This window comes from Mustela lutreola, chromosome 10 (assembly GCF_030435805.1).
Source record: "Mustela lutreola isolate mMusLut2 chromosome 10, mMusLut2.pri, whole genome shotgun sequence".
Taxonomy (NCBI): Eukaryota; Metazoa; Chordata; class Mammalia; order Carnivora; family Mustelidae; genus Mustela; species Mustela lutreola.
The window spans coordinates 108,084,346-108,099,928 of NC_081299.1; the positions used below are offsets into that span (position 1 = coordinate 108,084,346).

At 44.1% G+C, this 15,583-nt stretch overlaps 1 protein-coding gene across 1 annotated transcript; it reads left to right on the plus strand.

Annotated features, from left to right (window-relative positions):
- Positions 1–9,608: 9,608 nt before the first annotated feature.
- RPTN (repetin) lies at positions 9,609–13,520 on the plus strand. The gene is made up of 7 exons (XM_059138549.1): positions 9,609–9,746; positions 10,455–10,706; positions 10,845–11,083; positions 11,174–11,798; positions 11,907–12,027; positions 12,136–12,243; positions 12,316–13,520. The coding sequence occupies exons 1-7, from the start codon at positions 9,609–9,611 to the stop codon at positions 13,518–13,520; spliced, it is 2,688 nt and encodes an 895-aa protein (XP_058994532.1).
- The last annotated feature ends 2,063 nt before the right edge of the window (positions 13,521–15,583 follow it).

The window sequence follows — 15,583 nt, forward strand, 5'->3', positions numbered from 1 at the left end:
AGAGCTGCAGCTCCCAGGCTATGCCCAGATCCCACCCTATCAGCTGGGCCTGGAGTCCGCAGCGCCCAGCTAATTCTGGGGAAACTAAAACTGTCTCTCCATTCTTTATCCATGCAAATCCTTCAAGATACTAGCAGCCATTCCCCAGGCCTCCTGAAATCATCATAGCCCACCACCGGTCCAGCTTATAAACCCATCTTCCTGCCTCACACCCTGTATCGAGCTATCATTTTGATAGAGTATTCTTTTTATTCCCAAGAGTCAAACCACAAACGAGCCCTAAATCCCACACAGAACTCCCCATGGAGCACAGACTTGCAGAGGTGGGCAGTTGTCTGGTTCAGCCACCCACTGGGGCCCTAGCACTGTGGCAGGGGACATGAGGGGAGCAAAACAAGAGAAGTCTAGATACATGCCCACAGGGAACTCATCATCTCATTCAGATATAAGAAGTATACATAGAACTACAGCACACAACAAAGAGTCCACATGAAATGAGAGCTTAGCTGTGTATTTCTAACTCCCACTCTACAAGGGACACAGGAGCAAAAGAAAGCCACTCAGTGTCAATTTTTTAAAAACTGGGCTCTCGGGGCACCTGGGTGGCTCAGTGGGTTAAAGCCTCTACTTTCGGCTCTTGTCATGATCTCGGGATCCTGGGATTGAGCCCCGCGTCAGGCTCTCTGCTCAGCAGGGAGCCTGCTTCCCTGCTCGCTCGCTCTCTGCCTGCCTCTCTGCCTACTTGTGATCTCTGTCAAATAAATAAACAAAATATTAAAAAAAAAAAAAAAGTTCTATGAGAGCTTAAAAAAACTGGGTTCTCCCTCTCCTTTTGCCTCTCTCTCTCTTTCTTTCTTCCCCCACTCTCTCTCTCTCTCTGTCTCTCATGAATAAATAAAATCTTAAAAAATACATTATTTTGAAAAAAAAGCAGAAGCCTTAAAAAAAAAACTGGGAATGGCAAAGCAGAGCTGGTAGGAGACAGGCGGATGAATTAAGAGACTGTCTCTTCCCTTATACAGCTCAAAGTCTTGTGAGCTAGGCAAACACAGACACAGCCATCTATAGAACACAGAAGAGAGCATCGCAAACACTGAGAGTAAGGGCTACAGAGTATGGGGCAGAGCAGAGAGGAGATAGTTCTGGTGAAGAAGAGCTGGAGATGCTGTTATAGAAAAGGTAACTATTTAAATGTGTTTAAAATGGGAAGAATTTGGGGGCACCTGGCTAGTTCAGTCAGTAGAGTATGCAACTCATAAATTCAAGCCCTACATTTGGCATAGAGCTTTAAAATTAAAAAAAAAAAAATTTAGGTGCATTTGGGTGGTTCAGTGGGTTGAGCCTCTGCCTTCGGCTCAGGTCATGATCTCAGGGTCCTGGGATTGAGCCCTGCATCAGGCTCTCTGCTTCTCAGGGAGCCTGCTTCCTCCTCTCTCTGCCTGCCTCTCTGCCTGCTTGTGGTCTCTGTCAAATAAATAAATAAAATCTTTTCAAAAAATTTTTAATAAAAAATTTTAAAATAATAAAATGGGTAGAATTTTTTTAGAAATGGAGAGGAGTGGGTCCAGGGGGTCTTCCTGCTCAGCAAGGAGTCTGGTTCTCCCCCCTCGTTCTGCTCCTTTCCCCCTACTCATGCTCTCTCTCTCACCCTCTCTCTCTCTCAAATGAATAAATAAATAATCTTTTAAAAAAGAATTTTGAACTCGATTCTTATGAAAAAGTGAAAACCCTTTATTCTTATAGGAAACTATAACCCTCCTTGAGAAAAGACAATTACTCTCGGGATAGTGTGAAGAATAAACTAGAAAGGAAGACTGGAGGCTAGGAGTTATGTTGCTAGCTGCATAACAGTCATGGCAAACAGAAAAAAATCCCTCCCTGAGCCGTAGCTGGAGCAAAGGCGAGCGACAAGAAATGAGTTAGGACAGAATCTCAGAGCCAGGAGACCTCAGGGAGCACAGACAGGCAGAAGTAGGAAGGTACCCAGCTCAACCAGTCATGTCTTCAAAGCCATCCCTCATTTAAAGATAGTCACAAAGTAGCAATATCCTTTCCAAGCTCGCAGTGAAAGCTGGGACCTGATGAGAAGCCAGGGCCTCCAGTTCTCACCCTGAGGGCTCTTTGGGGCACCAAGGGGAGGGGCCAGGAGAAGCTGCAGGGAAAGGCAGGAGGAGATCCAACCACTTGTACAAGGGAACAGGCAGATGCCTGAGCACTGATTTCCACATACCCAGACTCCCCAAATTCACCTCTTCCCGTCCTGAAGGAGCTGACATGGGGGGTAGAAGGGTAGAGGCCAGAGAATGGAAAACACTGATGGAACCCCAAGTGATTTGCTAATAATACCCAAAATACAATGGAAACTTCACAGATTACAAAGTATATTTATCTGTCTCCCTTGCCCCATTTCCTCCACTCCCACTTTACCTCAGAACTTACTCATTCTTTTGGTCAACAAACCTTTATTAGGTGCCTACTATTGTGGGTTCTTTTGTTGCTACTGGGTTGCAAGTGTTGTACAAGCCCTCCCCCCACCCTGGGGAGGGTGGAAATATGATGCCAGGTGCGCAAAGCCAGTCCAAAAAGCCACATATTATATGATTCCATTTACAAGAAATTTCCAGAATAAGCAAGTCTAAAGAGACAAAGCTGATCAGCAGTTGCCATGGGATGGGAGAGGGCAAAATAAGAAATGACTGTGAATGGGCGTAGGGTTTCTTGGGGGTGGGGAGGGAGGGAAGAAAATGTTCTAAAAATGAGATTTTAATGATGATTGCACAATACTAAAAAACACTGAATGGTACAATTTAAATGGGTGTGTTGTATGGCATATGAATTATATCACTTATAAAATCTTTTATAAAGATGCTCTTTAATAAAAAGTAGGAAAAAACTCAGAAGCCTAAGTTGAATGATCCAATTTCAGTCACACGTGGCAGACTTTGAGGACATATGTTTCGGTCTGTAGCATTATTAACTATATTCTGGGGAATTATCTAAAACCCCATGGACTGTGCTCAGCAATAACTTCTGAAGCTTTCTTGCTTGTGTCATGGGGCGGTAGGGGGAACATGGTCTGAAACACTGGGGAGGTGGGGGATGATGCAATCTTTTATCCAAAAACAAAAGCTATGAAAGAAGAAAAAACTGGACTACACACTGGCTGTAGGAAGCCCAGCTCCAGATGCAAACCTGTGCACCAGACTCTCGAGAACCCAACATCCCTTTCCTTTGGCTCAAAACACATTTTCCAACAAAGTTAAAATAGCGCTGAGGCCAGTGTTACCTTCAAAAACCACTGACTCTCACAGATGTCATTAATAGGGAGATGGCCTATAATTAACAGGAGGGTAATTCATCTGCAAGGAAAGATTTTTAAAATGAGAACTTATTTGTGCAGATGATAATAAACGACCCTTCAATATCAAGAAATCTCAAAGACTTTTATGCCTATTAATTAGTCCTACTCCTCTCCAGGAGAAGGTGATCATTTTCCCCCCATCTCCAGTTTATCTATGTGCTTAATTCCAAAAGCTAAGCAGGAATGGAGAGCCTGCCTCAGGATTACACAAGGGCCTCCCTTTGTCATACAAATAGCCATGCTCTGGGTTGTGAGGATTTCATCTCTAAATAGGCACCCAACTTCTCAACAGAAGGAAAAAGGAAGTCTAAGAGTTCCGTGATAATTATCCTAATGATTTGGTCAAAATATGCAAGGAGACTTCCTGAAAATTCTATTAGCTCAAAATAGTACCTGTCACACCCACCAGGCCCCATCTGTATCTCATGGGAAATGAACAGTAAGGGGTTTAATAGGGTCAAGACCTGAAAGGAATGGGCAATACATGGAACTTCTTCCATCTCATTCTGTCAACTGTAAAAACAGAGGCTACTTTTCGTATGCATGTTTAAAAAAATTTTAAGAATAAGCTTCTGTTAATCTCTTCAAATAGATTACAAGCTCCTTCAGTGTTGGAACCTTTAGGTACACAAGAAGCACTAGAAAATAATAAATATTTGACTGGCTAAGCATCAGAAGGTTCTCAGTTCAAAGTTGGATTCCATTAAAGTAGGCTGTTAGGAAGTTTGGTTCTTTTACTTTAGCTTTTGCAGAAAACCATTTCTCTCATTGTGGAGCAGGCTATCACCAGTCCTGTTACAAAAGGTGATATAAACATAGGGGTTGTGAACAAGGGCTTTGGAGCCAGGAAGTTGTGGAATCAATGAGCCAGTTATTCATCTTTCTTTGACCCTCAGGTTCTCTGTTTGAAAACTCATGATAATATTCCCTGCCTCACGGAGTTGTAGAAATTAAGCAAGATAACACATATAAAATCTTAACATAGAGCCTAGCATACAATAAGACCTCAATAAATTGTAGCTTAAAAAATCTTGCCTTTGAAAACACAAGGCCACATTCCAACATGAATGCAAAAACACACTGAAAAACAATGAACAAAAACAGTGGAAATCCTCATGCAAATTACAAATGTTAAATAAGTGACCAAACATTCACAATTTCCCTCCACATTTTCCATGGAGGAAGACTATGAAGCACAAGGCTCTGAGGACTTTAACACATTCATGAATAGAGCAAAGTTAAAACATAATCTCTAAAGCTAACCCTTAGATCAGAGTCACAGAATCTTAAAAATGTTAACGCCAGGGCGGGGGAAAAAACACTTGGAGATCAGTCCAAATCTTTCCTTTTACAGATGAAGAAATGTAAGACCAAGAGGTTAAGTGATTTGCCCAAAATTGCCCAGTATGTTCCATGATTTCTTCAAATATGTGTTATTTCTAGCCTCTCTAACCTCCCCTTTTTTCCTCTAACCAAAGTCTCCAATGCCTTGTCAATGACAGTCACAATTTCAACTGCAGAGAAAGAGCCTGTGTACCCCATGCTCCAGTAAGACTGAAAGTTCCTTGAAAACAAAGGCTGTGCTTGTGTCTCAGTGCCTACAAAAGAGCCTTCCATGTGCTCACACATCCCCACTGATGGACTGACTGGGTGGCACACAGTTCTCTCTCCTTCCTGTAGGAACTTACTAAGCATTGAATGTATGCATACATAGCAGACCCTACTGTGGAGGGGTCTCTCCACTGCAAAGAACTGCCCATCTAAACAAAAGAAAGCATTTCTAGGGAGCCCTGGAAGATGCCAACATCTTGGGGGCCACAGCTTTGCCACTCTATGGCATCGGCTGTTGTCTTTACCCTCTACCCTTCTGACTGCCATTCTCTTTATTTGGGTCACCAAACCTTCTCTTGGTTTTTGCTTTTAATGGGTAAGAAGAGTCATAACTGAACAGCACTCACAAGTCAAGATTCAAAAGCAGAAAGAGATTTCAGGATTTACAAGCAGACTGAAGCAAGTCCTGACAGTGCCAGAAGACCCCGAAGAGCAGAGAATGCAAGCAGGAGGAAAGATGGCAGGATCCCAGAGGCAGAAAGCCTGCGGGATGCTGGAAGGAGTGCCAAATCTGAAACCCCTTAGGGGCTCCTTCAGCACACCACAGTTCTCTGAGCTATCCAGGCCTAAAGTCTTGAGTCTCCCTTGACTTCTCCATCTTCCCTGCCTTTCATCTAATCTAGCCCCAAGTCAAAGCTCTCACCATTTCTCATGTGTGCCATGAGATCCAAAGGTCTCCCTACTCAGACATTCCTCTTTCCAATTCAAATAGAAAGCCTGAACAGACCCATACCAGTAAGGAGATTGAAACAGTCATTAAAAATCTCCAAACAGGGGCGCCTGGGTGGCTCAGTGGTTTGGGCTGCTGCCTTCGGCTCGGGTCATGATCTCAGGGTCCTGGGATCGAGCCCCGCATCGGGCTCCCTGCTCCGCAGGAAGCCTGCTCCTCTCTCTCTCTCTCTCTCTCTCTCTCTCTCTCTGCCTGCCTCTCTGCCTACTTGTGATCTCTGTCTGTCAAATAAATAAATAAAATCTTTAAAAAAAAAAAAAATCTCCAAACAAACAAAAGCCCAGGGCCAGACGTCCAATTCATCCTGTGTACTGCAGTCTGTGGTGACTGACTCGTCCTAGGCTAGCCAGAACTCTCCCCATTTTAGCACTGAAAGTCTTGTGTCCTGGGAAACCCATTGGCCCCAGACAAATTGAGATAGCTGGCCACCTTACTGCGGCCAGATTAAAATCTTCCCCCAGACAACGCTTTGATCATGTCATTTTCCTGACCAAAATGTACCCTGTTCCCCATTTCTCTTTAAACTAACCTTAAAGGGATGCCTGGGTGGCTCTGCTGTTTGAATGTCTGCCTTGAACTCGGGTCATGATCCCAGGGCCCTGGGATTGAGCCTCATATCAGCAGGGTCCCTGCTCAGCAAGGCATCTGCTTCTCCTTCTCCCTCCACCCTCCCCACTGCTCATTCTCTTTCTCTCTCAAATAAATAAATAAAATCAAAAAAAAAAAAAAAACTAGCTCAAAGCAGTCCCAAAATCTGTCTCAGAGAATGTATAGAAACACTTTGGGGGGATGCCTGGGTGGCTCAGTGGGTTAAGTCTCTGCCTTAGGCTTAGGTCATGATCTCAAGGTCCTGGGATCAAGCCCCGCATTGGGCTCTCTGCTCAGCAGGGAGCCTGCTTCCCTCTCTCTGCCTGTCTCTCTGCCTACTTATGATCTCTCTCTCTCTCTCTCTATGTCAAGTAAAAAAAAAAAAAAAAAAAGAACACTTTGGGTTGAGGTAAGAAAACAAAGATTCTGAACCTGGCTTTTGTCATAATAGTGTGAGACCCTTGGCAAGTCACTCCATTTATCTGGACCTCAGTTTCCTCATCTGTAAAATTAAGAGGCTAAAACTAGATTTCCTTTGCAGCTCTAAAATTCTCTTAATTCAATTCTTCTACATACCCTCCATTCCAACCAGACTCACCAGCTTTGGTCTTTCCCTTCTCTCCACCAGGATTTCTTTCCTTACTTTTCTGCCGACCTGAATTCCATGAGGAAGGACACAAATCCTTCCTGTTGAGGGGAGCCTGGACCTACCCCACAAAGACTCCACATGTACCGAGGTTGTCTGACTCCCAACATTTCTCATGCCCTGCTCTTTCTGTTCAAAATCTTTTTCTACATGAAGCTTCTTTATTCCAACTGAACTAAAATCTCTGCACTTCTGTGATTGCCTTCAGAATGCTGAACACATAGTCAATAATAGCAAGCATCATCACTAACTCACATCTAGGTGTGAGGCAAAAGTAGAAAGTAGAGGTAAATCTAGAATTTTTTGCACTTTACACAAGATTCCAAAATGCTTCCAAAAATCAGTAATTGACTTATTCCACAAAAAGTTACTGAGATTGTTTAAGAGATTGCTGACCTGTCACAGGTGCAGAGGTGAGGAATAAGCAGTGACTCCAACAGCAGCTCTACTCACAGATGTCATAGCATCCACACTGTCCATCAACTTGTAACATTTTTAGGAAGACCTTAAAAGGTGGCAGCTCGGGGCGCCTGGGTGGCTCAGTGGGTTAAGCCGATGCCTTCGGCTCAGGTCATGATCTCAGGGTCCTGGGATCGAGTCCCACATCGGGCTCTCTGCTCAGCAGGGGGCCTGCTTCCCTTCCTCTCTCTCTGTGATCTCTTCCCTTCCTCTCTCCTACTGTGATCTCTCTGTCAAATAAATAAATAAATAAATCTTAAAAAAAAAAAAAAAAGAATGGTCGAGGGGAAACTGCAATTAAAAAAAAAAAGGTGGCAGCTCCACCATCATCAAGCCCTTCCTCCCCAAATTGGTCATGTATCTAATTCTCCCTCTAGTAGGTAAACCTGTTAAATGAAAAAAAAAAAAAGTTAAAATTAAAACAGGTCAATAGATTAAAATATACATATCTACCTACATAAACAAGATAGCCTAAAATAAATCTCTTCCAGGAACTATATCCTGGCTATTTACCTAGAATCACTAGTCCCTACTCTGACAGGTATTTATAAAGTGAGCATATCAATATCCTTCTTTGGTATGATTTAACAGTTGTCCTCCATTAGTCTTGGTAAGTGGCACATATTAAGGATGAATGAAACCTACACCTGTCTTTTGGGACCCCCGCAGCATGCACAGATACACACACACTCCCCTAATTAAATGGGGCTGGGACTTGAGCATCTATCTAATGACAAACAGGTTCATGAGTAAGTGGGGGAAATAAATAAACCAAACGGTCTGCAGAGGGAGAGGTCAAGCTGGGCTGAGCTGGGCTGGGCCCAGAGTGATTCAGACTCCACCACAGAATGGGTGTCTCCTGGGATGGCCTAGCAGGACAATTAAAACCCCTATAAATAGGATGGGTTTTCAAGTCTCCAGTATCCTCTCTGGCTTCTGAATCTTCTACCCTTCCTCCCTAAGCAGGTAAGGCATGCATGGGAAGGGGGAGTGGAGAGGGGGGTGGGTTATGGCAGTATATACAAGGCTCTTGGTATCAGCTATAATGTGCTGGGCTGGGGAGGTCTGAGACTGCTCCCTGTGCATGACATGCCTCGGTAGAATCCTGCTTTCTTTTTGGCTCTATCTGAGAATATGATGATAGCTGGGGTGGCCCACTTCCAAGACTTTAAAATATACATGCCTTTGTTTCAGCATGTCCTGGAAATCCCAAAACTGAGAGCTAGGACTGTTGGTAAATAGCTTAGTCTCCCATAGTGTAGTATTGACCTTTCATGCAAGTAAGGCAAGACCGAAAAGTTTAAAGCTCATTGGGACCCAGGCCCACAGGGTCACAGTAACACTAATGTCTCATTATAGTGAAATGCCCTAAGGAACTTATCATGTCCCATACAATTCATTGCGCCATGCATCCTTATAGGCATCACTGTATGCTTTTGGAAGTCCAGTGTGTTTTGCAGTTAGGGTTTCTTGGAGGCTTATAAACCCAGTAATCAGAATTTTTACAGCACAGGAAGAAAAATCATTGAGATCCAGATCCCAAAAGACCTTAGTTTTCCAACATGGCCAGTGTGAATCTAGCTGATTATATACACTTCCTCTCATCTGTGCAGTTAATTTGGCTTGCTATTTTTATCAGTAATAGTTTTTATATTAATTGGTTCTACTTTATAAGCATGCCCCAAATGACCATCCATGCCAGAAGTACATGCTGGAATTTGACATCCCAGAAAGTTTGCTTGGACCATGGCAAGCCTCTAGCCTTCTTCCCCACTTGAGCAAGGGCTGTTTGAGGACTAAGGCCTATTCAGTTGGTGAAAACTATACTGACTTCTGTGGGCCTCCTGACCTTCCTTCCTTTTTGTTCTAATAAAAGAGTTTCAATTAAGCAAGTTCCACCTGGCGTAGGGGATGGGGCATGTAAACCACCTGCCATATGTTCTTTGTTTCTCAGGAAGTTGTCACTTTTCCAGTCAGAGACACATAGTTTGTGTCCATCTCCCATCTCCCACTGTAGTAAATATTTGGAGCCTGAATGTGGGTCAAAGGGAGTGAGGGGTATGGCTAAGAAGGGGCTCTATCATTTCTTAAACTTCTTTCCCTGACCAAAGGCTAGTGACCAAAATGCTGTCTGGAAATGCTATCTCCTGGTCTTCATCCTAAGCACAGGAAAAATCTTCTTTCTTCTTTTAGGTTTATCAATTTTTGTTAAAATGGCTCAGCTCCTGAACAGCATACTCACTGTGATCAAGGTGTTCCAGAAATATGCCAAAGAGAATGGGAAATGTACCTTGCTTTGCAAGAAAGAGTTGAAGCAGCTGCTCTTGGCTGAGTTTGGAGATATCCTCCAGGTAAGATGCATAGACTTTGGCCCCATGAAGTCAAGTGTGAATGACTCTGACACCTGCATCCAGGGCTTGATGTTTTTCATTTGATCTGGTCATGCTCCATCCACCCTATAGGTAAAGATTTTCAGGAAGCTCCTCAGTATTTCTCTCCCAGCAGACACACATACTCACAGACATGCACACACACACACACACACACACACAAACACACACACACACCCCTTCTTACAGCTGGGCATGACATAAGGGAGCACAACTTCAAACCAGAAATAATTTCTCAGAAGAAATTCTAGATTTGTATCTTGATTTCTGTCCACACATTTTCTCATTCACTCACTCATTCATTCAGTAAAGAGTGATTGAACACCTGTTCCATTCCAGCACCATCCCAGCACTGGGAATGCAAACATGAATAAAACCAGCTTCTCCTTCCTCTAGGATCTCACAGTGTAGTTGGAAAGTAGGTTAAAAAAATAATTACAATATAACATGTGATGGGATGGAATAATCATGCCCACATTGGTCCAGCAAGAGATGCAGTTCTGAGGACAATCTGATCAAAGACTAGAACCAAGCCCAAGCCATTTCAGATTAATGGTTTCCAACCAAGGAAGGCTCATACAAGAGTGAAGAGGTTGGGGCATAGACACTGGCACACACTGTATCCACAGGAGAATAGCTGATTTTGCTCTTTGTTTTATCTTCTCACAGAGACCAAATGACCCAGACACAGTGGAAACCATCCTGAGCCTCTTGGATAAAGACAGAAATGGACATGTTGATTTTCATGAATATCTCTTGTTGGTGTTCCAATTGGCTCAAGCTTGCTATCACAAACTGGATAGTAAGTCATGTGGAGATAGAATCTCCCAGCAAGAAGTGGAGCAGGAGGGAACACAAGACCATAGGTTTCCAGAAAATACAGGCAGGCAACACAGGCAGAGGCATGATGGAGAAAAGCAGGTCTCCCACTGTCCTCAGTCTGAGAGACAAAACCAGGATGCCCACCAGGATCAGTCAGAGAGACAGGATAGGGATTCCCATTATGGTCAGTCTGAGAGACAGGATAGGGACTCCCACTGTGGTCAGTCTGAGAGACAGGATAGGAACTCCCACTATGGTCAGACTGAGAGACAGGATAGGGACTCCCACTATGGTCAGACTGAGAGACAAAATAGGGACTCCCACTATGATCAGTCAGAGAGACAGGATAGGGACTCCCACTATGGTCAGACTGAGAGACAGGATAGGGACTCCCACTATGATCAGTCAGAGAGACAGGATAGGGACTCCCGCTATGATCAGTCAGAGAGACAGGATAGGGACTCCTGCTATGCTCAGTCTGAGAGACAGGATAGGGACTCCTGCTATGCTCAGTCTGAGAGACAGGATAGGGATTCCTGCAATAGTCAGTCTGAGAGACAGGATAGGGACTCCCACTATGGTCAAAGATGGAGACATAAATCTAGCAGTAGCCAGCCTAAAAGACAAGGATATATTTTTGCCTTAAGTCAGTATGACAAACAAGTTCACAATTCTCATTATGGCCAGAAAAACCAACAGCAATCAGGCTCTTATCATGGACAGTCTCAGAGGATGGATCAGGAATCAGGCTATGGTCAGAGAGATAGACAAGAATTGTACTTTCAATATGGCCAGACAGACAGACAAGACCAGCATTCTCACTATGGCCAGAGAGACAGACAAGGCCAGAGTTCCCACTATGGTCAGTCAGAGAGACAAGGCCAGAGTTCTCACTATGGTCAGACAGACAGACAAGGCCAGAGTTCTCACTATGGCCAGATAGACAGACAAGGCCAGAGTTCTCACTATGGCCAGGAAGACAGACAAAGCCAGAGTTCTCACTATTTCCAGAGAGACAGACAAGGCCAGAGTTCCCACTATGGTCAGTCAGACAGACAAGGCCAGAGTTCTCACTATGGCCAGATAGACAGACAAGGCCAGAGTTCTCACTATGGCCAGGAAGACAGACAAGGCCAGAGTTCCCACAATGGTCAGTCAAACAGACAAGGCCAGAGTTCTCACTATGGCCAGGTAGACAGACAAGGCCAGAGTTTTCAGTGTAGCCAGACAGACAGACAAGGCCAGATTTTCCAGTATGGCCAGAGGGACAGACAAGCCCCAGGTTCTCAGTGTAGCCAGACAGACAGACAAGGCCAGAATTTCCATTATGGCCAGGCAGACAGACAAGGCCAGAGCTCTCACTATGGCCAGAGAGACAGACAAGGCCAGAGTTCTCACTATGGCCAGACAGACCGACAAGGCCAGAGTTCTCAGTGTAGTCAGACAGACAGACAAGGCCAGAGTTTCCAGTATGGCCAGAGAGACAGATATGCCCTAGGTTCTCAGTGTAGCCAGAGAGACAGACCAGGCCAGAGTTCTCACTATGACCAGACAGATGGACAAGGCCAGAGCTCTCACTATGGCCAAACAGACAGACAAGACCAGAGTTCCCACTATGGTCAGACAGACAGACAAGGCCAGAATTCTCCCTATGGTCAGACAGAGAGACAAGGCCTAGGTTCTCAATGCAGTCATATAGATAGACAAGGTCAGAGTTCCCACTATGGTCAGACAGACAGACAAGGCCAGAGTTGCCGTTATGGCCAGACAGAGAGACAAGACCTCAGCTCTCACTATGGTCAGGTGGACAGACAAGACCAAGGTTATCATTATAACCAGTCAGATAGACAAGGCCTGAGCTCTTGTTATGGCTGGACAGACAGACAAGGCCAGGGTTATCATTATGGTCAGACAGACAGACAAAGCCTGAGCTCTCACTATGGTCAGTCAGCAATTGGGGTAACAGGGCAAAATAGTTACCTCCAAGGCAGTGAGGGAGCAACCAGAGACTCTTATGTTGAGCAATCAGGAAGGTCAGGGAGACTAAGTCAAAAGACTCAAGGACATGAAGTAATTCAAAATCAAGGGCAGAGATTCCAGTCTAGGGAAGGCCAACAGAACAGCCATCGGGCATGGGAGCCTGAGGAGGATAGCCAACACGACCAACACAAACTCATAGCAGAAATCCAGCAAGAAAAATCACACAATTACAAAGGTGGTGACTGGCAGTCAATTAGTGGCAAGCAGGAACACAGACAGTCCCAGGCCAGGCAAAGTCATGGAGAGGGGCAGAGCCAGCAGGCAGAGGAAGAGCAGGGCCAACAAACCTGGGGCAGACATGGTTGTGAGAGTCAAGAAACTCCATGGGAAATACAGGCCAGGCAAACCCATGAAGAAAAACAAAACCATCAGAGACAGGACAGGCAAACCCTTCATGATGAGCAGACCCATAAGAGATGGGACAGGCAGACCCATGAAGATGAGCAGACCCATCAGCGACAAGACAGGCAAACCTATGAAGATGAGCAGACCTGCCAGCGACAAAAGAGGCAAACCCATGAAGATGAACAGACCCGTCAGCGACGAGACAGGCAAACCCATGAAGAGAGTCAAAACTGTCAACAACAATGGGATAGGCAAACCCTTGAGAAGGAAGAAAGATATCAAGGATCCCAGGATCAACAATCTTATGAGAACCAGCAAAGATGTGCTAATAGAGAAAAATTCCACATGAATGAAAATAGCCAGAAGCAAGGTTCCCAGGGAAGACACAGTAACCTGACCTTCCATCCCACCCAGACTGGTGGGAGGCCCCCAAGGAGAGAACAAGGTAGAAGTCACTCTACCAAAGCAGCTCCTACTCCCAATCCCCTCTATGACTATGTACAAGAGCAGAAAAGGAATCAGCACTAGGCTATGCACACACCAGAGCTAAAGCAACTTGAAACCAAAGAAGAAATCCAAGTTTATCCTTACTTCTGTTTAAGAGATTGAAAATGTTTGTCTTCCTTCCCTCTTCTATCTACTTGAAAGGATGCTTTTGAGAACTAGTATTCACTTTTAGGGCATTTCTATTCTAGGTTGTTCTAGTTGGGTTAAATCTGAGTGGTAAGTTGGGTGATACAATCAGATCCCAATTTTTAATACTTTGGGGATTTAAATCATTTCCTGGTTTTCCATCTGTGTAGGTGGGACATGGTTGGATCACTGAAAGGTAGAAACTTCTCCCAATAATTCAGAAACAGGAAAAGTATTCTGAAGATGCATATTACAGCCTGCGGACAGGACAGGTAGTCTTGGGCTCCTATGGACAAAATACCAGGAATTGCAAACCTCATAGCCTACATTAAAATGAAACATGATGAGAGGCTTCTAGGAAAGTCCTCCCTGAAGTTCACAATACCTTCCATGCCCAGGCTCCTACCCTTCACCAGAGGCACTATCCCCTGAGCTGCTATCACTACAGCTGACTGGACAGGTTCCAGCTTCATATGTATCCAGTTTCTGATCATATAAAACACAGAGAAAGAATATGTCATCTGCCTGCAGATTCCAACAAGCCAAAACTGTCCATCCATAGCTCCTGAAAACCCCTCAAAGAAAATCTATGGAATTGTATTAAAATACCCAATAAATGATTGGTGAGCAATGATCTCAGTGACTCTTTTCCTTTTTCATGGTAGGGACATGCTATCCTATCTTCATCTGGGTGAAGTTTTCCAAAAAATAAGGCCTCATTTCTTGACTTCTAAGTTGCTTCTGTTCTTTGAGTTCCTGAGCACTGAAGAAGGAAAAGAAGGAGAAGAAGGAGAAGAATGGAAGAGAAAGGAGAAGGAAGAGGAAGAAGAGGAATTAATATGAAACAAATAACAGAAGGTCAAAAGGAATTTATCTAAATATTTTCAGCTCCTTCCACCACAGAGGAGTTAACATTGACCTTTGCCCTCATTCACTTCCATGTTCCATGGTCATTAAGCCTTGCCAACTTTACATTCTTCAAACCTCTTGGATCTCTTCCCACTTCTCCATTTCTACTGCCTTGAATTTCCCTCCTCTTCAGTGGCTACCAGTGACTTTAAGATGAAGTTCACACTCCTTAGCATGACACCTAGGCCCTTCACCATCTGACCCAGATGACCCCCAGCTTAGTCCCATGAAAGATCCCTCCCAGGAGCACCAAATGCTCCAGCCATACCAAGGGCTTAGCCTTTTTTAAGTTTATCATGGTCTTTCATTAATTCATATCTTTGAATATACCATTCCATAGCCTAGAGTACTTCCCCTTGCTTCTGCCAGGTAAAAAACCTGGGCATCCTCTGTGTCTGTGTCCCAACTAAAACATCACATCTTCTGGGCAGCCTTCCTGGACACTCCAAGCACTCCTTCCTTTATATTCCCACTCATTTCTCTTATAACATTTGTCACACACTACTGTGATTATCACCCTTACCAAGCTGGGAATAAGACTGTATCTTACTCAACTATGTACTCCTCAGCATTTAGTGCAGCCCCCAGTGTCCAGGGGCACTCATGATTATTTGCTGAATAAGTGGGCAGATGGAGAAAATTAGTCTGGCTTCAGGAAAAATTCAGCTAAACAAATACATAGTAATATTTACATAATAACAGACAAAAGAGGCTAAACTTGACCCTTATTCAGCCAAGGATGAAGTTGAATGAAACAATAATCTTTTTGATATTTTAAGCAATAGAACATTTAATGTCTAGAATTGTAAGAGTTGAATTATTAGAAATCAGGAAGTGAAGCCTGAACTATTGAGGTCAAGACATCTATAGAACTGTAACCCAGCAATCAGAAAGCTGGAATCCAGAAGCTGATGGCATTGCTCCCAAATCTGCCTGTCAAAAACCATATTCCACAACCCTGTTTACCAAAAGAAATAGCAAGAATCACAGTATCTTCCAAATATTATGTAAACACATCTAATTGGAAAAACATAATTCATATCCAGAAC